General features: G+C 40.6%; 1 protein-coding gene across 1 annotated transcript in view; it reads right to left on the bottom strand.

The window, feature by feature from the left end:
- Positions 1-18585: 18585 nt before the first annotated feature.
- PRSS57 (serine protease 57) overlaps positions 18586-22529 on the bottom strand; it is a 28382-nt gene continuing 24438 nt past the window's right edge. The window contains exons 4-5 of the mRNA XM_053702839.1: positions 18882-19142; positions 18586-18794 (exon numbers count right to left, since the gene is read on the bottom strand). Of these exons, the coding sequence (XP_053558814.1) occupies positions 18642-18794; positions 18882-19142 (414 nt within the window). The 3' untranslated portion in view covers positions 18586-18641. The remainder of the gene's footprint in view (positions 18795-18881; positions 19143-22529) is intronic.

The following is a 22529-nucleotide window of genomic DNA, read 5'->3' as shown; positions in this document are numbered from 1 at the left end:
GGGATAGCTCAGGCCACAAGTCCAGCCTGCACACCCAGTGGTCAAGGGGTCCATCGCTCCTGAGAGTGTCGAGATCCGCAGTTAAAGCTAGGTAGTCTGCTACCTGTCGGTTGAGTCTTTCTCTAAGGCTGGATCCCGAAAGGCTCTGATGTTGCATGGGAGTTAAAAAGGTACGCATGTCCTCCATCAACAAGACGTCAGGAAAGCGTCCTGTCCTTGCCGCCGTGGTCGTGGGAGGAGGAGGATTAATTTCATCTCTTCCCCTGTTACATTCCCGTGGTGCTGTGACATCACCCTTATACGCTGTGTAAAGCATAGTTTTTAATATATTCTTAAAATGCTCCATCCATTCCGACTTGCGGGAATTTGGTAACATTTCAGGCACTTTATGCTTATACCGGGGGTCGAGGAGCGTGGACACCCAGTACAGGTCGTTCTCCTTCAGCTTTTTTATACGAGGGTCCCTCAACAGGCACGACAGCATGAAAGAACCCATTTGAACAAGGTTGGATGCCGAGCTAATCATGTCCCGTTCCTCCTCACTGATCTCACTGATGGTATCTTCTTCCCCCCAGCCACGTACAACACCACGGGTGCCAGAGAGGTGACAACAACGAGCACCCTGGGATGCCTGTTGTGCTCGGTCTTCCTCCTCCTCCTCCTCCTCAAAGCCACATTCCTCCTCTGACTCCTCTTCCTCACAATCCTCTTCCTGCGTTGCCGCAGGTCCAGCAAGCAATGCTGATTCGGCTGTTTGTGGGGGTGATGGACACCACAACTCTTCCTCTTCATGCTTATCTACTGCCTGATCCAGCACTCTTCGCAGGGCACGCTCCAGGAAGAAAACAAATGGTATGATGTCGCTGATGGTGCCTTCGGTGCGACTGACAAGGTTTGTCACCTCCTCAAAAGGACGCATGAGCTTACAGGCATGAGCGTCCAGTAATTTGGAAAAAATATCCCCAGCTCCCCAGAGGCTGGCCTAGCACCCCGGTCATACAAATACTCATTAACAGCTTTTTCTTGTTGGAGCAGGCGGTCAAACATTAGGAGTGTTGAATTCCACTGTGTCGGGCTGTCACAAATCAAGCGCCTCACTGGCAGGTTGTTTCGACGCTGGATATCGGACAAGTGCGCCATGGCTGTGTAGGAACGCCTGAAATGGCCACACACCTTCCTGGCCTGCTTCAGGACGTCCTGTAAGCCTGGGTACTTATGGACAAATCGTTGTACAATTAGATTACACACATGTGCCATGCACGGCACATGTGTCAACTTGCCCAATTTCAATGCCGCCACCAAATTACTTCCATTGTCAGAAACAACCTTGCCAATCTCCAGTTGGTGCGGAGTCAGCCACTGATCCACCTGTGCGTTCAGGGTGGTCAGGAGTGCTGGTGCGGTGTGACTCTCCGCTTTCAGGCAAGTCAACCCCAAGACGGCGTGACACTGCCGTACCCGGGATGTAGCATAGTACCTGGGGAGCTGGGGGGTGCCATAGATGTGGAGCAAGACGCAGAAGTTGAAGAGGACTCAGCCGAGGAAGAGGTTATGGAAGAGGATGGAGTAGGAGGAGTAGAGGAGGTAGCAGCAGGCCTGCCTGCAAGTCGTGGCGGTGTCACCAACTCTTCTGCAGAGCCACCCATTCCATGCTTGTCAGAAGTCAGCAGGTTTACCCAATGCGCAGTGTAGGTGATATACCTGCCCTGACCATGCTTTGCAGACCAGCTATCCGTGGTCATATGGACCCTTGCCCCAATGCTGTGTGCCAGACATGCCATAACTTCCTTTCTCACAACAGAGTACAGGTTTGGGATTGCCTTTCGTGAAAAGAAATTTCTGCCAGGTACCTTCCACTGCGGTGTCCCAATAGATACAAATTTTTTGAAAGCATCAGCCTCCACCAGCTTTTATGGTAAAAGCTGGCGGGCTAAGAGTTCAGACAAGCCAGCTGTCAGACGCCGGGCAAGGGGGTGACTTTGAGAAATTGGCTTCTTACGTTCAAACATGTCCTTAACAGACACCTGACTGTGGGCAGATGACCAGGAACTGCTACGTAAGAGAGACTGAGTGGAGGATGGTTGAGAGGGGGCAAGGAGGACAGCACTGGTTGACGTGGCTGAAGATGCTGGAGAAGGAGGAGGAGGGCGGCTTTCACTTTGTGTGCTGCTTCTACTCATGTGTTCTTCCCATCGGCGTTTGTGATGGGAGACCATGTGCCTTTGCAAAGCAGTTGTACCTAGGTGGGTGTTGGACTTCCCACGACTCAGTTTCTTTTGGCACAGGTTGCAAATGGCATCGCTGTTGTCAGAGGCAGGCACACAAAAAAAATGCCACACTGCTGAGCTCTGCAATGACGGCATTCTGGTGGTGGCAACAGCATGCGTTGATGGGTGTCGGCGTGCTGTCTGGATGACCCCTGGTGACGATGCATGCTGTCTGACTGTGCCACTAGCTCCTTGAGACGACCTCCCCATGCTTCCAAATTGTCTGCTCCTCCTCCTCTCTGTCTCCCCATCTGAACTTTCCCCCTCTTCTTCTTCTCTTCTAGCAGGCACCCACGTGACATCCACCGACACATCATCATCAACCACTTCACTTGTATCTGAAACATCAAGAAAGGAAGCAGCAGCGGGTACAACATCATCATCATCACACCGTACCTCCATGTCGGTAATGCTGCCTGACTGAGACTGATCACTATTATCTACATCCTCTGTCAATGATGGTTGCGCATCACTCATTTCTTCCAAATGATGTGTCAATAACTCCTGTGACAGATCAATTGAAGCGGCTGTGGTGCTAGTGTTGGTGGTGGCGACAGGCGGGGGAGTGGCACTGGTCTCTTGAGACCTGCCCAAAGCACAGCTGGACTTAGATGGTGCATCAAGGTTAGGAGGACTAGCAGTGGAAGCTGAAGAAGATTGGGTGTCCTGTGTTAGCCATTCAACTAGGTCCTGCTCAGAAGTTTTTGCGTCCCCCCTGGCACCCGGCGTCTGAACAATGTGCATATTTGTAGGGTCTAAAGGAATCACAGCACCACGACCACGACCACAGAACCTGCGGGGTGGCCTGCCTCTGCCTGTCATTTTTTTTTTAAATGGACACTAACAATACTATTACACCAATTGAGTGGTGGCACTGTGAAAGTGGGCACAGTATACGCTGTGACACTGACAACAACAAAAAAGACAGATGTTTTAAAAATCACAAATTGTTAATTTTTTAAAATATTACAAGTACTGTGACAACAAATATGATTGTTTGGCACTAGTTGGCAAATAGGCCTGTCTGGCACACACGCTGGGAGAAAGGAAACTGCAATTCAATGGCACTAGGAGACTGAAGAATCACAGTCAAAACAGTTATGATTAACAAAAATTCCAATCCTGTTACAATAAATATGATTGGTGGCACTAATTGGCTAGTTGGGACTGGCACACAGGCAGGCAGGCAGGAGGAAAATGCAATTCAAGGGCACTAGTAGACTGCAGATTGACAGTCAAAACAGTGATGATTGACACATTTTGCAATACTGTTAAAAGAAATATGATTGCTGGCACTAATTGGATAGTTGGGCCTGGCACACAGGCTGGCAGGCAGTAGAAAAGTGCAATTCAATGGCACGAGCAAACTGAGGATTAAGATCAACAATCCAAATTTTTTTAATTAGTAACTATACTGTGACAACAATTATGATTGGTGTAAATAGTTGGCAAGACGGCCTGGCACAAAAGGCTGGCAGGCAGGAGGTAGATGCAATTCAAGGACACTAGTAGACTGATTACTGACAGTCAAAACAGTGATGATTGACAATTTTTGTAATACTGTTAAAAGAAATTCGATTGCTGGCAATAATTGGCTAGGTGGGCCTGGCACACAGCAGGCTGCAAGGCAGGAGGAAAGTGCAATTCAATGGCACCAGCAAACTGAGGATTCACAACAACTATTAACAAAAATTTTAATTTTTAATTATTAAGAATACTGTGACAACAAATATGATTGGTGTAAATATTTTTTAAGTAGGCCTGGCACACAGGCTTGGAAGGCAGTAGAAAAGTGCAATTCTATGGCACCAGCAAACTGAGGATTAAGATCAACAATCAAGAATTTTTTAATTTTAATTAGTAACTATACTGTGACAACAATTATGATTGGTGTAAATAGTTGGCAAGACGGCCTCGCACAAAAGGCTGGCAGGCAGGAGGTAAATGCAATTCAAGGACACTAGGAGACTGAATACTGACAGTCAAAACAGTGATGATTGACAATTTTTGCAATACTGTTACATATGAGTGGTCGCACTGTCTGGCTGCTACGTAGGGCAGCAATTAACAACAGGATGCTGTGTAAGTCAGATAGACAGTTAGACACAGGCCTGATAGAAAATAAAATTAGATTACACTAGCATAATGATTTAAAGACTTTTTTGGGGGAATTTAAAGAAAAAGGTTAAGCACATACATATGAGTCATAGCTGATATGATTGGTGTAAATATTTTTTAAGTAGGCCTGGCACACAGGCTTGGAAGGCTGTAGAAAAGTGAAATTCAAAAGCACGAGCAAACTGAGTATTAAGATCATCAACAATAAAGATTTTTTTAATTGTAATTAGTAACTATACTGTGACAAAAAATTTTGATTGGTGTAAATAGTTGGCAAGACGGCCTGGCACAAAAGGATGGCAGGCAGGAGGGAGATGCAATTCAAGGACACTAGGAGACTGATTACTGACAGTCTAAACAGTGATGATTGACAATTTTTGCAATACTGTTAACAGAAATATGATTGCTGACAACAATTGGCTAGGTGGGCCTGGCTCACAGCAGGCTGCAAGGCAGGAGGAAAGTGCTATTTAATGGCACCAGCAAACTGAGGATTCAAATCACAGCAACTATTACCAAAAATTTTAATTTTTAATTATTAGAATACTGTCACAACAAATATGATTGGTGTAAATATTTTTTAAGTAGGCCTGGCACACAGGCTTGGAAGGCTGTAGAAAAGTGCAATTCAAAGGCACGAGCAAACTGAGGGTTAAGATCATCAACAATAAAGATTTTTTTAATTGTAATTAGTAACTATACTGTGACAAAAAAATTGGATTGGTGTAAATAGTTGGCAAGACGGCCTGGCACAAAAGGATGGCAGGCAGGAGGGAGATGCAATTCAAGGACACTAGGAGACTGATTACTGACAGTCTAAACAGTGATGATTGACAATTTTTGCAATACTGTTAACAGAAATATGATTGCTGACAACAATTGGCTAGGTGGGCCTGGCTCACAGCAGGCTGCAAGGCAGGAGGAAAGTGCTATTTAATGGCACCAGCAAACTGAGGATTCAAATCACAGCAACTATTACCAAAAATTTTAATTTTTAATTATTAGAATACTGTCACAACAAATATGATTGGTGTAAATATTTTTTAAGTAGGCCTGGCACACAGGCTTGGAAGGCTGTAGAAAAGTGCAATTCAAAGGCACGAGCCAACTGAGGGTTAAGATCATCAACGATAAAGATTTTTTTAATTGTAATTAGTAACTATACTGTGACAAAAAATTTGGATTGGTGTAAATAGTTGGCAAGACGGCCTGGCACAAAAGGATGGCAGGCAGGAGGGAGATGCAATTCAAGCAAACTAGGAGACTGATTACTGACAGTCTAAACAGTGATGATTGACAATTTTTGAAATACTGTTAACAGAAATATGATTGCTGACAACAATTGGCTAGGTAGGCCTGGCTCACAGCAGGCTGCAAGGCAGGAGGAAAGTGCTATTCAATGGCACCAGCAAACTGACGATTCAAATCACAGCAACTATTACCAAAAATTTTAATTTTTAATTATTAGAATACTGTCACAACAAATATGATTGGTGTAAATATTTTTTAAGTAGGCCTGGTATAAGGTTTGTTTCCAGGTTGTGCAGAAATATAGGAACTCAGCTGCAGACTTAATGAGAACTGAATATGTATCACTTTGTTGAACAGGCTATTAATTAGCATAGACTGTTTGATAAAGTGAAATAAAGTTAATGTAATTTACATAGGAGGAGATAGAGTTATAATTTGCTCTATTATTGTAACTGATATCAGTATAGGAGTAAGATTCTGAAATGTAAGCAGAGTTCCAAATTACTCATACATAGATTAGCAAGCAGGTATTGAGGGAAGTAATGTGCACAGAGAGGATTAGCACAGTTCGTCCAAAAGGTAAGCTAGCAGGTTTTAACAAAGGACTTAGGTGTTAAGTTTTCCTTCACAGCGTTACCATGATGAGGGAATTACATACGAGACACAGAGTCTTTGTACTAGCCCGCTATAGAGCCGAGATCAGTAACCGCTGGTAGGAGGAGCTGAGACTCTGACTGACAGCGGCACAAGCGGCAGTGAAAACTGTAGCTCCGGTCACAGAAGAGGTAAGCGGCTGTCTCTAAATCAGAGTTTGAATTGTAGGTGAGACAACCGGTTGAGTGCAATGTCAGAGGGCTTGATAAGATGGTAAGTGAAGTCCCACTGAGAAGGCGTGTGGCTTGTAAGCAGCTGCAGGGAAAGTGCCGATTACGGCAAAACATGAAATGTGATAAAACCTTTGTGCAGCAGAGGGTATTAGGAGCTATATGAAAGTCGTTGTGTTATAATCCTCCTGAGGTAAAAGGATAAGTAGAATCCAGGTGACAAAGGAATAAAGCTTTGTAATCCACAAGGAGAGCTTGATAGAGAACTCAGTAGCAAGGATAGCAGGACTGCTACAAACAGCTACATGTGCAATAACTAAGCACCTGTCTGCAGTCAGGTGATGACTTAAATGCAGACAGGTAGAGACCATGTGATTGAAAGGTAACTGGAAAAAGCGGACTGGAATCCTTACACCTGGCACACAGGCTTGGAAGGCTGTAGAAAAGTGCAATTCAAAGGCACGAGCAAACTGAGGGTTAAGATCATCAACAATAAAGATTTTTTTAATTGTAATTAGTAACTATACTGTGACAAAAAATTAGGATTGGTGTAAATAGTTGGCAAGATGGCCTGGCACAAAAGGATGGCAGGCAGGAGGGAGATGCAATTCAAGCAAACTAGGAGACTGATTACTGACAGTCTATCCACCAAAAAGAAAAACATGGAGCGCTAGCGTATGTAAAACATAACCTTTATTGTGGTTATTTAAAATTAGGACATAGTCAATCAAAAAAGGACAGAGATGGGATACCTCTGGCTGGCATAGTATGCTATGATTACGGCTTTGCCGAAACGCGTAAGCCTGCCAGCCAGAGGTATCCCATCTCTGTCCTTTTTTGATTGACTATGTCCTAATTTTAAATAACCACAATAAAGGTTATGTTTTACATACGCTAGCGCTCCATGTTTTTCTTTTTGGTGGATTTCCTTGCCCTGAGAGCGCTAGTGTCCCTGCATTGTATGCTGCAAATTATCCCCAGAGCATATGCTGAATACCACTACGCTGAACACTGAGCACAGAACGCTGAGATACCAGTGGAGCCCCATTATTGGTCCGTATAGAGAGGCGCAACAAAAGGCAGCCTGAGGATTGGAGGATACTGAGTGGAGGCGTCTGAAGTGATGGCGCACGTGGTACCTGTTTAGCTATCCGGTTGGAGGATCATCCGTTGTAACTTGGACACGCCCCCTGGTGGGCGCGGAAGCACGGTGCCTCTGGAAAAGTGCCGGGTAGCGGTGGACGAGATACGGAGATACAGATCAAGATAAAGGTGTATATGACGCCGGCTCTACTTGGAAAGGGTCCTGCTGTAAGTTTAAAGCTCCCCGGGTGGAAGACAGCAGAGGTGAGACTGTATCTTTCTGATTATCTCTACTACATAAAGATTGAAATGTACACTTGCTCTGGGTACACTGCAGTTTTGGTTTGCTGCGGTGCATGAAGGAAAAAAGTTTTCTTTGCAACATCTACTTTGTTCTTGTTTTTGTAACTGATCCTCTCATTCTGCTTTTGGTATTGTGTACTGACAGTCTAAACAGTGATGATTGACAATTTTTGCAATACTGTTAACAGAAATATGATTGCTGACAACAATTGGCTAGGCGGGCTGCAAGGCAGGAGGAAAGTGCTATTCAATGGCACCAGCAAACTGAGGATTCAAATCACAGCAACTATTACCAAAAATTTTAATTTTTAATTATTAGAATACTGTCACAACAAATATGATTGGTGTAAATATTTTTTAAGTAGGCCTGGCACACAGGCTTGGAAGGCTGTAGAAAAGTGCAATTCAAAGGCACGAGCAAACTGAGGGTTAAGATCAACACTAAAACATTTTTTTATTTAAATTAATAACTATACTGTCTGACTGTGACAACAATTATGATTGGTGTAAATAGTTGGCTAGACGGCCTGGCACAAAAGGCTGGCAGTGGCAGGCAGGAGGTAAATGAAATTCAATGGCCCTAGGAGACTGAATATTTGCAGTCCAAAAAATTATGTTTTTTTATTTTTTTATTACTGTTACAAGAATTGTGATTGGTGCCACTAATTGGCTACTTGGGCCTGGCAGACAGCCTGGCAGATATGAGTCGTGGATGGTAGGTAGGGCAGTAATTTAACACAGTATGCTGTGTAAGTGACAAAAACACAGGACTGATAGAAAATTAAGTTACATTACACTAGCAAAATATTTTAAAATTTTAGATTTTAATATTAAAATTATGTTAAGAAGTGCAATGCACATATGACTCTATGAGTGGTCGCACTGGCTGGCTGCTACGTAGGGCAGCAATTATAACAACAGTATGCTGTGTAAGTCAGATAGACAGTTAGACACAGGCCTGATAGAAAATACAATTAGCATAATGATTTAAAGACTTTTTTTTGGAAATTTTAAGAAAAAGGTTAAGCACATACATATGAGTCGTGGCTGATAGCCTTGGAAGGGCAGCTATTAAAAACAGTAGGCTCTGTAAGTCAGATACACACACGCCTGATAGAAAATACTATTAAATTACACTAGAAAAATTATTTAAATTATTTTTTTGGGGGGGGGAATTAAAAAAAGGTTAAACACATATGAGTCATGGCTCATAGACTAGGGAGGGCAGCAAGTAAACACAGTAGGCTCTGTATGTCAGCAAAACACACAGGCCTGATAGAAAATTGTATTAGATTACACTATCAAACAAATTTAAACTTTTTTTTTTTATATTTAAATTAAGGTGAAGAAAATATGAGTGCTGGGTGGCTGCCAATTAACCAAAAGACTAAAAAAAAATGAGGTATATTAATGCTGAGTGAGCCTGACAGACACAGGCCTGATAGTAAATGTAATTAGATTACACTAGCAAAATATTTTTTTTTTTTTAAATTTAAAATAATGTTATAAACGGATATTAACACTGGTGGCTGGCACAGAGCAATGAACCAGAGTATATGCTGTGTGACACAGGCCTGATAGAAAATGAAAAAAATTACACTAGCAAAATAATTAAAATTTTTGGTTAGTTAAATTTAAACTAATGTTGTTAGGGAGATATCAGTGGTGGCAGTAATCACAGCATATGCTGTGAGCCTTAAACAAACAGCCTGAAAGCCAGGCAAATGCTAATAAAAAAAAAAACGGAAAAAAAAAAAAACTGGCACGAAATATAGCCCTAAAAAAGGCTTTTTGGGGTGCTGTGCTTGCAGCAGAGATGAGCGGAGTCCTTCTGGACTGTAGTGGACACTAAATACACTAGCCTAGCTATGTTTTTCCGATTAATGTCAGGAGCAAAAACACAACACATCCTCTCAATAAGAAAGCAAGGTCGTTATGAGTCTAAAATGGCGGATTCCGAGTAGCTGGGAGGGTCTGTGAGGGAGTGTCTGATGTTGATTGGCTCTAATGTGTCAGACGGCTGTGACATACAGGGTCAAAGTTTCCTCAATGATGACACATAGGGGCGGATCGAACATCGCCATGTGTTTGCCCACAAACGCGAACGCGAACAAGCTATGTTCGCTGTGAACCGTTCGCGGGCGAACAGTTCGGGACATCACTAACCAAGAATACAAAAAATAATAATCAAACTTATCCAAAATAATAAAAATTAAACCTAATCTAATACCCCTATAAAAACAAAAAAGCCACCCCAAAATGAAAGCACCCCCTAAGATAACAATAAACTACCAACAGCCCTTAAAAGGGCCTTTTGTAGGGCATTGCCCTGAAGCAATCAGCTCTCTACCTAAAAAAATTACAAAGTTCCCCCTAATAGTAACCCCCCCCACCCAACCAACGGCCCAAAATAAAAAATCTAAGCTACCCATTGCCCCAAAAGGGTAATTTGTATGGGCATTGCCCATAAAAGGGCAATCAGCTCTTTTGCACCCATAAAAAAGCCCTATTCTAAAAAAAAAACACTCAAAAATTAAAAAGAAAAAACTAACACTAACCCCAGAAAATGTACTCACCGTTCCTGAAATCCGGAAGTCCAGGTGGAGTAAAGTCTTCATCCAGGCGGCGAAGATCTTCTTCCAGGGCGGCACCATCTTCTATCTCCATCCCGGAGGTGTGGAGCGGTCTTCGGCGATGCGCGTATCTGGAGTGCTGGTCCTCATCTGGAGCGCTGGGCCTCTTCAGCGACAGCGATCTTCAGTGACGTGGATCCTCTTCATGCGATGATCCACTGCACACTCAAGCTTGAATGCAAGGTACCCCTTTTATATTATATAGGGCTTTTTGTATGGGCGCAAAAGAGCTGATTGCCCTTTTAAGGGCAATGCCCATACAAATACCCCTTTAGGGGCAATGGGTAGCTTAGGTTTTTTTAGACTTAGGATTTTTATTTTGGGGGTTGGTTGGGTGTGGGGGTTACTGTTAGGGGGGACTTTGTCATTTTTTAGGTAAAAGAGCTGATTGCTTAATGGGTAATGGCCTACAAAAGGCCCTTTTAAGGGCTATTGGTAGTTTATTGTTAGCTTAGGGGGGGGTTTATTTTGGGGTGGCTTTTTTGTTTTTATAGGAGTATTAGATTAGGTTTAATTTTTATTATTTTGGATAATTTCGTCTATTATTTTTTGTAACCTTAGTGTTTTTTATTTTTAGTGTTTTTTTTTTGTAATGTTAGGTTTCTTTCATGTAATTAGCAAGAGTCCATGAGCTAGTGACGTATGGGATATACATTCCTACCAGGAGGGGCAAAGTTTCCCAAACCTCAAAATGCCTATAAATACACCCCTCACCACACCCACAAATCAGTTTTACAAACTTTGCCTCCTATGGAGGTGGTGAAGTAAGTTTGTGCTAGATTCTACGTTGATATGCGCTCCGCAGCAGGTTGGAGCCCGGTTTTCCTCTCAGCGTGCAGTGAATGTCAGAGGGATGTGAAGAGAGTATTGCCTGTTTGAATTCAATGATCTCCTTCTACGGGGTCTATTTCATGGGTTCTCTGTTATCGGTCGTAGAGATTCATCTCTTACCTCCCTTTTCAGATCGACGATATACTCTTATATATACCATTACCTCTGCTGATTCTCGTTTCAGTACTGGTTTGGCTTTCTACAACATGTAGATGAGTGTCCTGGGGTAAGTAAGTCTTATTTTCTGTGACACTCTAAAGCTATGGTTGGGCTCTTTTTTTATAAAGTTCTAAATATATGTATTCAAACATTTATTTGCCTTGACTCAGGATGTTCAACATTTCCTTATTTCAGACAGTCAGTTTCATATTTGGGATAATGCATTTGAATATATCATTTTTATCTTACCTTAAAATTTGACTTTTTCCCTGTGGGCTGTTAGGCTCGCGGGGACTGAAAATGCTTCATTTTATTGTGTCATTCTTGGCGCGGACTTTCTTGGCGCGAAAATTTTTTTCTATTTCCGGCGTCATACGTGTCGCCGGACGTTGCGTCATTTTTGACGTTTTTCGCGCCAAAAATGTCGGCGTTCCGGATGTGGCGTCATTTTTGGCGCTAATAGCATTTAGGCGCCAAATATTGTGGGCGTCAATTTTGTCTCCACTTTATTTAAGTCTCATTATTTGTTGCTTCTGGTTGCTAGAAGCTTGTTCACTGGAATTTTTTCCCATTCCTGAAACTGTCATTTAAGGAATTTGATCAATTTTGCTTTATATTTTGTTTTTTCTATTACATATTGCAAGATGTCCCACGTTGCAACTGAGTCAGAAGATACTACTGGAAAATCGCTGCCTGGTGCTGGAACTACCAAAGCTAAGTGTATCTGCTGTAAACTTTTGGTAGTTGTTCCTCCAGCTGTTGTTTGTATTAAATGTCATGACAAACTTGTTAATGCAGAAAATATTTCCTTTAGTAAAGTACCATTACCTGTTGCAGTTCCATCAACATCTAATGTTCAGAGTGTTCCTGATAACATAAGAGATTTTGTTTCTGAATCCATTAAGAAGGCTATGTCTGTTATTCCTCCTTCTGGTAAACATAAAAAGTCTTTTAAAACTTCTCTTTATACAGATGAATTTTTAAATGAACATCATCATTCTAATGATTCTTCTGATACAGAGGATTCTGTCTCAGAGGTTGATGCTGATAAATCGTCATATTTATTTAAAATGGAATTTATCCGTTCTTTACTTAAAGAAGTCCTAATTGCATTAGAAATTGAGGATTCTGGTCCTCTTGATACTAAATCTAAACGTTTAGACAAGGTCTTTAGATCTCCTGTGGTTATTCCAGAAGTTTTTCCTGTTCCTGGTGCTATTTCTGAAGTAATTTCCAGAGAATGGAATAATTTGGGTAATTCATTTACTCCTTCTAAACGTTTTAAGCAATTATATCCTGTACCGTCCGACAGATTAGAGTTTTGGGACAAAATCCCTAAAGTTGATGGGGCTATTTCTACCCTTGCTAAACATACTACTATTCCTACGGCAGATGGTACTTCCTTTAAGGATCCTTTAGATAGGAAAATTGAATCCTTTCTAAGAAAAGCTTATCTGTGTTCAGGTAATCTTCTTAGACCTTCTATATCATTGGCTGATGTTGCTGCAGCTTCAACTTTTTGGTTGGAAACTTTAGCGCAACAAGTAACAGATCATGATTCTCATAATATTATTATTCTTCTTCAACATGCTAATAATTTTATCTGTGATGCCATTTTTGATATTATCAGAGTTGATGTCAGGTTTATGTCTCTAGCTATTTTAGCTAGAAGAGCTTTATGGCTTAAAACTTGGAATACTGATATGTCTTCTAAATCAACTCTACTTTCCCTTTCTTTCCAGGGTAATAAATTATTTGGTTCTCAGTTGGATTCTATTATCTCAACTGTTACTGGTGGGAAAGGAACTTTTTTACCACAGGATAAAAAATCTAAAGGTAAAAACAGGGCTAATAATCGTTTTCGTTCCTTTCGTTTCAACAAAGAACAAAAGCCTGATCCTTCATCCTCAGGAGCAGTTTCAGTTTGGAAACCATCTCCAGTCTGGAATAAATCCAAGCCTTCTAGAAAAGCAAAGCCAGCTTCTAAGTCCACATGAAAGTGCGGCCCTCATTCCAGCTCAGCTGGTAGGGGCAGATTACGTTTTTTCAAAGAAATTTGGATCAATTCTGTTCACAATCTTTGGATTCAAAACATTGTTTCAGAAGGGTACAGAATTGGTTTCAAGATAAGACCTGCAAAGATATTTTTTCTTTCCCGTGTCCCAGTAAACCCAGTGAAAGCTCAGCATTTCTGAAATGTGTTTCAGATCTAGAGTTGGCTGGAGTAATTATGCCAGTTCCAGTTTTGGAACAGGGGCTGGGGTTTTATTCGAATCTCTTCATTGTACCCAAGAAGGAGAATTCCTTCAGACCAGTTCTGGATCTAAAAATATTGAATCGTTATGTAAGGATACCAACATTCAAAATGGTAACTGTAAGGACTATCTTGCCTTTTGTTCAGCAAGGGCATTATATATCTACAATAGATTTACAGGATGCATATCTGCATATTCCGATTCATCCAGCTCACTATCAGTTCCTGAGATTCTCTTTCCTGGACAAGCATTACCAGTTTGTGGCTCTGCCGTTTGGCCTAGCTACAGCTCCAAGAATTTTTACAAAGGTTCTCGGTGCCCTTCTGTCTGTAATCAGAGAACAGGGTATTGGGGTATTTCCTTATTTGGACGATATCTTGGTACTTGCTCAGTCTTCATATTTAGCAGAATCTCATACGAATCGACTTGTGTTGTTTCTTCAAGATCATGGTTGGAGGATCAATTCACTAAAAAGTTAATTGATTCCTCAGACAAGGGTAACCTTTTTAGGTTTCCAGATAGATTCAGTGTCCATGACTCTATCTTTGACAGACAAGAGACGTCTAAAATTGATTTCAGCTTGTCGAAACCTTCAGTCACAATCATTCCCTTCGGTAGCCTTATGCATGGAAATTCTAGGTCTTATGACTGCTGCATCGGACGCGATCCCCTTTGCTCGTTTTCACATGCGACCTCTTCAGCTCTGTATGCTGAACCAATGGTGCAGGGATTACACAAAGATATCTCAATTAATATCTTTAAAACCGATTGTCCGACATTCTCTGACGTGGTGGACAGATCACCATCGTTTAATTCAGGGGGGCTTCTTTTGTTCTTCCGACCTGGACTATAATCTCAACAGATGCAAGTCTTACAGGTTGGGGAGCTGTGTGGGGGTCTCTGACGGCACAAGGGGTTTGGGAATCTCAGGAGGTGAGATTACCGATCAATATTTTGGAACTCCGTGCAATTTTCAGAGCTCTTCAGTCTTGGCCTCTTCTGAAGAGAGAGTCGTTCATTTGTTTTCAGACAGACAATGTCACAACTGTGGCATACATCAATCATCAAGGAGGGACTCACAGTCCTCTGGCTATGAAAGAAGTATCTCGAATTCTGGTTTGGGCGGAATCCAGCTCCTGTCTAATCTCTGCGGTTCATATCCCAGGTATAGACAATTGGGAAGCGGATTATCTCAGTCGCCAAACGTTGCATCCGGGCGAATGGTCTCTTCACCCAGAGGTATTTCTTCAGATTGTTCAAATGTGGGAACTCCCAGAAATAGATCTGATGGCTTCTCATCTAAACAAGAAACTTCCCAGGTATCTGTCCAGATCCCGGGATCCTCAGGCGGAGGCAGTGGATGCATTATCACTTCCTTGGAAGTATCATCCTGCCTATATCTTTCCGCCTCTAGTTCTTCTTCCAAGAGTAATCTCCAAGATTCTGAAGGAATGCTCGTTTGTTCTGCTGGTAGCACCAGCATGGCCTCACAGGTTTTGGTATGCGGATCTTGTCCGGATGGCCTCTTGCCAGCTGTGGACTCTTCCGTTAAGACCAGACCTTCTGTCGCAAGGTCCTTTCTTCCATCAGGATCTCAAATCCTTAAATTTAAAGGTATGGAGATTGAACGCTTGATTCTTGGTCAAAGAGGTTTCTCTGACTCTGTGATTAATACTATGTTACAGGCTCGTAAATCTGTATCTAGAGAGATATATTATAGAGTCTGGAAGACATATTTCTTGGTGTCTTTCTCATCATTTTTCCTGGCATTCTTTTAGAATTCCGAGAATTTTACAGTTTCTTCAGGATGGTTTAGATAAAGGTTTGTCCGCAAGTTCCTTGAAAGGACAAATCTCTGCTCTTTCTGTTCTTTTTCACAGAAAGATTGCTAATCTTCCTGATATTCATTATTTTGTACAAGCTTTGGTTCGTATAAAACCTGTCATTAAGTCTATTTCTCCTCCTTGGAGTTTGAATTTGGTTCTGAGGGCTCTTCAAGCTCCTCCTTTTGAACCCATGCAATCATTGGACATTAAATTACTTTCTTGGAAAGTTTTGTTCCTTTTGGCCATCTCTTCTGCCAGAAGAGTCTCTGAATTATCTGCTCTTTCTTGTGAGTCTCCTTTTCTGATTTTTCATCAGGATAAGGCGGTGTTGCGAACTTCTTTTGAATTTTTACCTAAGGTTGTGAATTCCAACAACATTAGTAGAGAAATTGTGGTTCCTTCATTATGTCCTAATCCTAAGAATTCTAAGGAGAAATCGTTGCATTCTTTGGATGTTGTTAGAGCTTTGAAATATTATGTTGAGGCTACTAAGTCTTTCCGAAAGACTTCTAGTCTATTTGTCATCTTTTCCGGTTCTAGAAAAGGTCAGAAAGCTTCTGCCATTTCTTTGGCATCTTGGTTAAAATCCTTAATTCACCATGCTTATGTCGAGTCGGGTAAAACTCTGCCTCAAAGGATTACAGCTCATTCTACTAGGTCAGTTTCTACTTCCTGGGCGTTTAGGAATGAGGCTTTGGTTGATCAGATTTGCAAAGCAGCAACTTGGTCCTCTTTGCATACTTTTACTAAATTCTACCATTTTGATGTATTTTCTTCTTCTGAAGCAGTTTTTGGTAGAAAAGTACTTCAGGCAGCAGTTTCAGTTTGAATCTTCTGCTTATGTTTTCATTAAACTTTATTTTGGGTGTGGATTATTTTCAGCAGGAATTGGCTGTCTTTATTTTATCCCTCCCTCTCTAGTGACTCTTGCGTGGAAAGATCCACATCTTGGGTAGTCATTATCCCATACGTCACTAGCTCATGGACTCTTGCTAATTACATGAAAGAAAACATAATTTATGTAAGAACTTACCTGATAAATTCATTTCTTTCATATTAGCAAGAGTCCATGAGGCCCACCCTTTTTGGTGGTTATGATTTTTTTGTATAAAGCACAACTATTCCAATTCCTTATTTTATATGCTTTCGCACTTTTTTTTTATCACCCCACTTCTTGGCTATTCGTTAAACTGATTTGTGGGTGTGGTGAGGGGTGTATTTATAGGCATTTTGAGGTTTGGGAAACTTTGCCCCTCCTGGTAGGAATGTATATCCCATACGTCACTAGCTCATGGACTCTTGCTAATATGAAAGAAATGAATTTATCAGGTAAGTTCTTACATAAATTATGTTTTTTTTTTAATTTTCGTAATTTTAGTGTTTGGTTTTTTCTGTAATGTTATGTTTTTTATTTTTTCGTAGTGTAAGGATTTTTTAATATTGTAATTTATGTTTTTTTATTTTTAGTTTAATTTATTTTTTTTAAATAGTAATGTTAGGTTAATTTATAGCTTAATCTTAGTTTTTTTATTTCACAGGTAAGTATTTATTTAAAGGTAGTTATATTGTAAGTTTAATTTAAGTTAGGGGGTGTTAAGTTTAGGGGTTAATAGTTTAATTTAGTGTGTTACAATGTGGGGGACCGGCAGTTTTGGGGTTAATGGGTTAATTATAGTATTTGCGATGTAGGGAGCCAACGCTTTAGGGGTTAATAGGTTTAATTAGGTGTTAGCGATATGGGGGGGCGGTTTAGGAGGTTAATAGTTGTATTTAGTGTCTGCAATGTCAGAGGCGGCGGTTTAGGGGTTAATAGGTTTATTTAGTGTCGGCGATGTCGGGGGTGGCTGATTAGGGGTTAATAGTTTTATTTAGTGTCGGCGATGTCGAGGGGCGGCGGATTAGGGGTATTTAGACTATGGGTTTATGTAAGGGTGTGAGGTTTTTACGTAACTTTCTTTTCCCTATAGACATCAATTGGGATTGCGATATAGCGATCGCCATTCCGCGATCGCAGGTATTCGTTTTTATCTAACACTTTCTCTCCATTCATGTCTATGGGGGAGAACATGCACGAGCACGTCAAGTCAGGCCTTGTCTTTTGTGCAGTATGGAGCTTAACACACCATAGCGCAAAGCACAAGAAGGTTTCTGTGAAACTTGTAATGGCAGCACTATGGAGAGTGCGATACCGCTCATTTATTTGCGTTATTTACGCACCCTGTTTAGCGCACAACTTGTAATCTTGGTGTTTATTTTTAATGGAATGTTAACACTCACTATTCAAATGTTAACTTCTAAAAGTAAATTGAGATCTACACATTAATCTGTTAATAAGAATGAACAACTCATTACGTTTAGTATAGAGAAAGCTAATATTAGTTTACAAAAAAGGACCATCCAACGTTTTGTAAACAAAAATCACTTCTGCTTAGACCGAATATTTTTAACATAAACTTTTGCTCTTTCTATAATGCAATATAGCCATTAAAGCAGGGATGGGGAACCTTGGCCCTCCAGGTGTTTCAGAACTACATTTCCCATGATGCTCAACTGGACATCATGGGTAATGTAGCTCTGAAACTTCAGGAGGGCCAATGTTCCCCATCCCTGCATTAAAGGAATATATTTGTAGCTGTTTTACTTCCGTTGGTATTATTTCAAACCTACAAATATGCAAATTATGATAAGATATGCATTTGTCCGTTTGTTATAAACATTAATAAGTTGAAGGGCACAGAATGTTTTCTTACCCCGATGCAGTTATTTTTCTAGTACTATGTATGGGCATCTAGAAAAACAAAATGTAACCCTAGTAAAACTAAATAACGATTTTACAGAGAATGCAAAGAATGAGATAAACGTGCAGTAAGATAAATATTGGGAGAAATGAAAATATGGATTAAAGTATAATATATATAGCATGCACTATAACAGATCTATACCAGCAAGCATAGTATTACAATAGCATTCAGATTGATTTAATCACATGCTAAACAATGATGATAAAAAAATCCACAAAGACACTTACAAAGGCATTTTAGGGGAAATTGGTATTGTAATTTCTTTAATACTCTTTAACATATATTCCTCATTAAAGCCTTTTTATTTGTCGTCCTACCCACTCCGTAAAGTATGAGACACGAGTGTAAACATCTGGGTAAAGGGGATTCCCACAGAATATGCCTGAGAAAGAAACAACTCCTTCCACATTTCTTCCACATATAAGAGGACCACCAGAATCACCCTGTATAAAAAAAAAAACATGTCAGGCTTTTATATAGTTGACAGACCCAGGAGATACCATGCAGATGTTTGTAGTTTATATGCTTACACTACAGAAGCCCTTGGATCGAGCTCCAGGGGTTGCGGCACACAACATGCTTTCATAGATCTGTCCAGTCCAAGACGTGTTGCAGGTCATGCGACTGATCATGTCAACATCTGTCTCCATCAGAGCTGCTGGCATAGTTCCGGAATCAGAAAGGAAACCCCATCCAGCCACTGAGCAATTAGTCCCAGGGGCCACATCTGAACCTGCTCTGGGTAGACGAACAGTCCTCACGGAAGGGGTGATGATGGCAGAGTCATTTAGCTGAAAAGAAGAAAAAAAACCCCCATCATTTATGCTTACCAGATAAATTAATTTCTTTCATGGTGGTGAGAGTCAATGATCCATTACTTCTGGGAACTACTCTTCCTTACCACTAGGAGGAGGGAAAGATTATCAAACCACAAGATCTCTATAAAACCCCTCCCACCTCACATGTACCTCATTCTAACGTATATCTAAGCAAAATGCGGAAAGAAAAAGGAATAAGAGCCATAAAAAGGAGCGTGAAAAAAAGATGTGCTCTAAAAAAAAACAACCCTATAAAACATAGTATTGGGTCTTGTGGACTCTCACCACCATGAAAAAATGAATTTATTAGGTAAGCATAAATTTTGTAATATTAATACCCCAGCCATGAAGTCCACGAGTAATAACATAAAGAGAGGGATTTAAAAAAAAAATCTTTTTTCACTGAGAAAGTAAATTCACAACCCCATAAAAATCCAACAAGGATATCAATATATGGTGGGGGGGATGGGTTTATTAAATGCACTTAAATCAATCAGGCAAAAAAAAAATAAGCTGATACAACTGCCCGAAGGACCTTCCTACCAAATGCTGCCTCAGAAGAAGCAAAATCATCAAAATGGTTGAATTTAGTAAAAGTATGCAAAGAACACCAAGTGGCTGCCTTGCAAATGTGCTTATTCTTGGAAACCCAAGAAGTGGCAACTTATCCTGATGAAAAATAAGATAAGGAGTATCACAAGAAAGAGCAGATAATTTTGAAACTCTTCTTGCAGAAGAGATAACCAAAATAAATAAAACTTTCCAAGGAAGCAGTTGAATATCCACCTTAAGCATGGGTTCCAAAGGAGGAGCCTGCAAAATCCTTAACATCAGAAAGAAAAATTAGCTTGATTAGAGGCTTGATAAGACCCAAAGCCTGAAAAAAATCATGAATATCAGGAAGATTAGCAATCTTCATATGAAACAAAACTGAGAGAGCAGAAATCTGCCCCTTCATAGAACTGGCAGATAGGCCATTATCCAGACCATCTTGTAAGAACTGCAAAATCCTAAGAATTTTAAAAGAATGCCAGCAAAAAACATGATCTATACACCAAGAAATAAAGGCCTTCCAGACCTTATGATAGTTTTTCCAAGTTAAAGGCTTACGAGCCTGACTTATGGTTTCAATCATAGAATCAGAGAAAAATCTGTGTCTAGGGACTAACTGTTCAATTTCCATGCCATCAAGTTCAGAAACTGGATGGAAAAACTGACCTATAGACAGAAGGTCTGACTGCAGAGAAAGAGGCTAAGGAGAACAGCTTGATATCTGAACTAGATCTGAATACCAAATCCTGTAAGACCAATCTGAGGCAATCAGGATTATTGAAGATTTCTCTAGGCTTATTTTGGAGATCATTATGGAAAGAAGTACCAGATGAGGAAACAGATAAGCAAGCTGAAATGAACAATGAGCTATAACTAGAGCATCCACAAACTCTGCTTGAGGGTCCCTGGACTTAGCAAAGTACTTGGGAAAATTGTTGTTCAAATGAGAAGCCATCAGATCTATTTCTGGGAGACCCCAAAGACCCACAATCTGATTGGACACAATAGGGCACCCAGAACCTTTTAGAATATTCTTGAAGCCGTAGCCAGACCAAATGGTAGAACAACAAACTGAAAATGCTTGTCTAGAAAGGCAGACCTCGGAAACTGGTAATGTTCCCTGTGTATTTTAACATGAAGGTAAGCATCCTTTAAATCTATTGTGGACATACATTGGCCTTGCTGAACCAAAGGCAGAATAGTCTGAATAGTTTTCATTTTGAAGGAATGAATTCTTACAAACTTGTTCAAAGCTTTCAAATCCAGGACTGGTCTGAAAGTACCTTCCTTTTTTGTAACAACAAAGAGGATCTGAAAAAAACCCATCCCCTATCCCTGCAAAGGAACTGGAACTATCAATGAAAATAATTTTCAGATCTGAAACTGCCTGGAAAAAAACTTGAACCTTTAAGGCATTCCTTGGAACATTGGACAGAAAAATGTTTTCATGTGGTTGACCTTGTTCTGAAACCTATCTGATAATCCTGGGAAACTATATTCAAAACCCAGGGATCTATAACAGGCGAAAACCACGCCATCTGAAAAAGGCATATCCTGCCCTCTACCAGAAACTCTGGATTGGGGGCCACACCTTCATGCAGATTTGTAAGTAGGGATATATTTCTTAGCCGGCTTTGACTTGTTCTAGTTAGCACTATGCCTCCAGAGTGGGCCAGAGGTATATTAACATGAGAAAACAATGGTGTTCCTCTATGCAGCGCTCAGTGTTACAGCTGTCAGCAGAGTTATTACATGCTAATAGCATAAGCACAAGTCACCCGTTCAGCTACCAAATGATGGCTTAATGCTCCAATGGCATGCCCAATCCGATGTGCCAAATCCCACATAGGTAGGGGAAAAAAGTACTAGTCTTCTCCCTTAATCACTGTTCCTTTGCTTGCGGTCTCCTCAGTGAGCCGAATGTCCGTGTCTGCAGCGTTGCTATGCTCAGCTTACCAGCTCCTCCTCCTTCACTCCTGTCCCCTGCAAACCGCCTGGGAATCCCCAGTGATTCCAGAGAAATGTTTGAATTCACAGCGCTTATAGGAAAGTGACCTATAGCTCCTATCTAAGGTGGGTGCCCACTACCCACAGATAGAGATAATGCAAAGTTTGGGGTTTAGAGAGGAGCGCCAAAGGAGGCAAGGTCTCGTGGGTGTGGAAGTGATGCAATTAAACTATGTCAGTATGAGACCCTATGTGGACACTGTAAGTCTTATAAATGGCTTCAAAGGCTACAGGAATTAATCGGCACTAATTGGTAAAATATTAAGACACAATTTATTACAGATAAAATAAACATGAATTATATCACTAAACATGGATCCATGGTACATAAAAACACATAGGTATAAAATCAGTACAATAAAATGAATTATATAAATATGTGTACAATTGGACGCTAAAAATAATTTATAAAATGCCAAGATGAGTATTATCCTTCCAAAGAAGTGACCCAATCAGTGGTTACTGAAAAACTAACACGTGGTACTAAAAACAGTATAGTTGAAAGTGGTAGATGTTGATAAACGTCACTACCCTCTACTTCAAAGGTCTAAATATATACACACTGGTAGGAGTGTAGGCTGGATGGTGGATCGATAAATAATACAATAAGGGGTACAAATATAGCAAAGAACAATTTCTAAACTAAAATCTTATAAATGAAAAATAATACAACTGAAAAATAATCCAGATTGGGGGATTAAAGAGTGATCAAAAAATTAACTAGTGTGTACACAAGCTAGTGCTGATCCAAAAAATGACAAAAAATATATGACACAAAAAGTATATAATAAAAATATAATT

The sequence above is a fragment of the Bombina bombina genome, chromosome 2 (genome assembly GCF_027579735.1).
Source record: "Bombina bombina isolate aBomBom1 chromosome 2, aBomBom1.pri, whole genome shotgun sequence".
NCBI classification, from domain to species: Eukaryota; Metazoa; Chordata; class Amphibia; order Anura; family Bombinatoridae; genus Bombina; species Bombina bombina.
The sequence above is the reverse complement of the archived record's forward strand: the minus strand, read 5'-3'. Positions and strand labels throughout refer to the sequence as shown.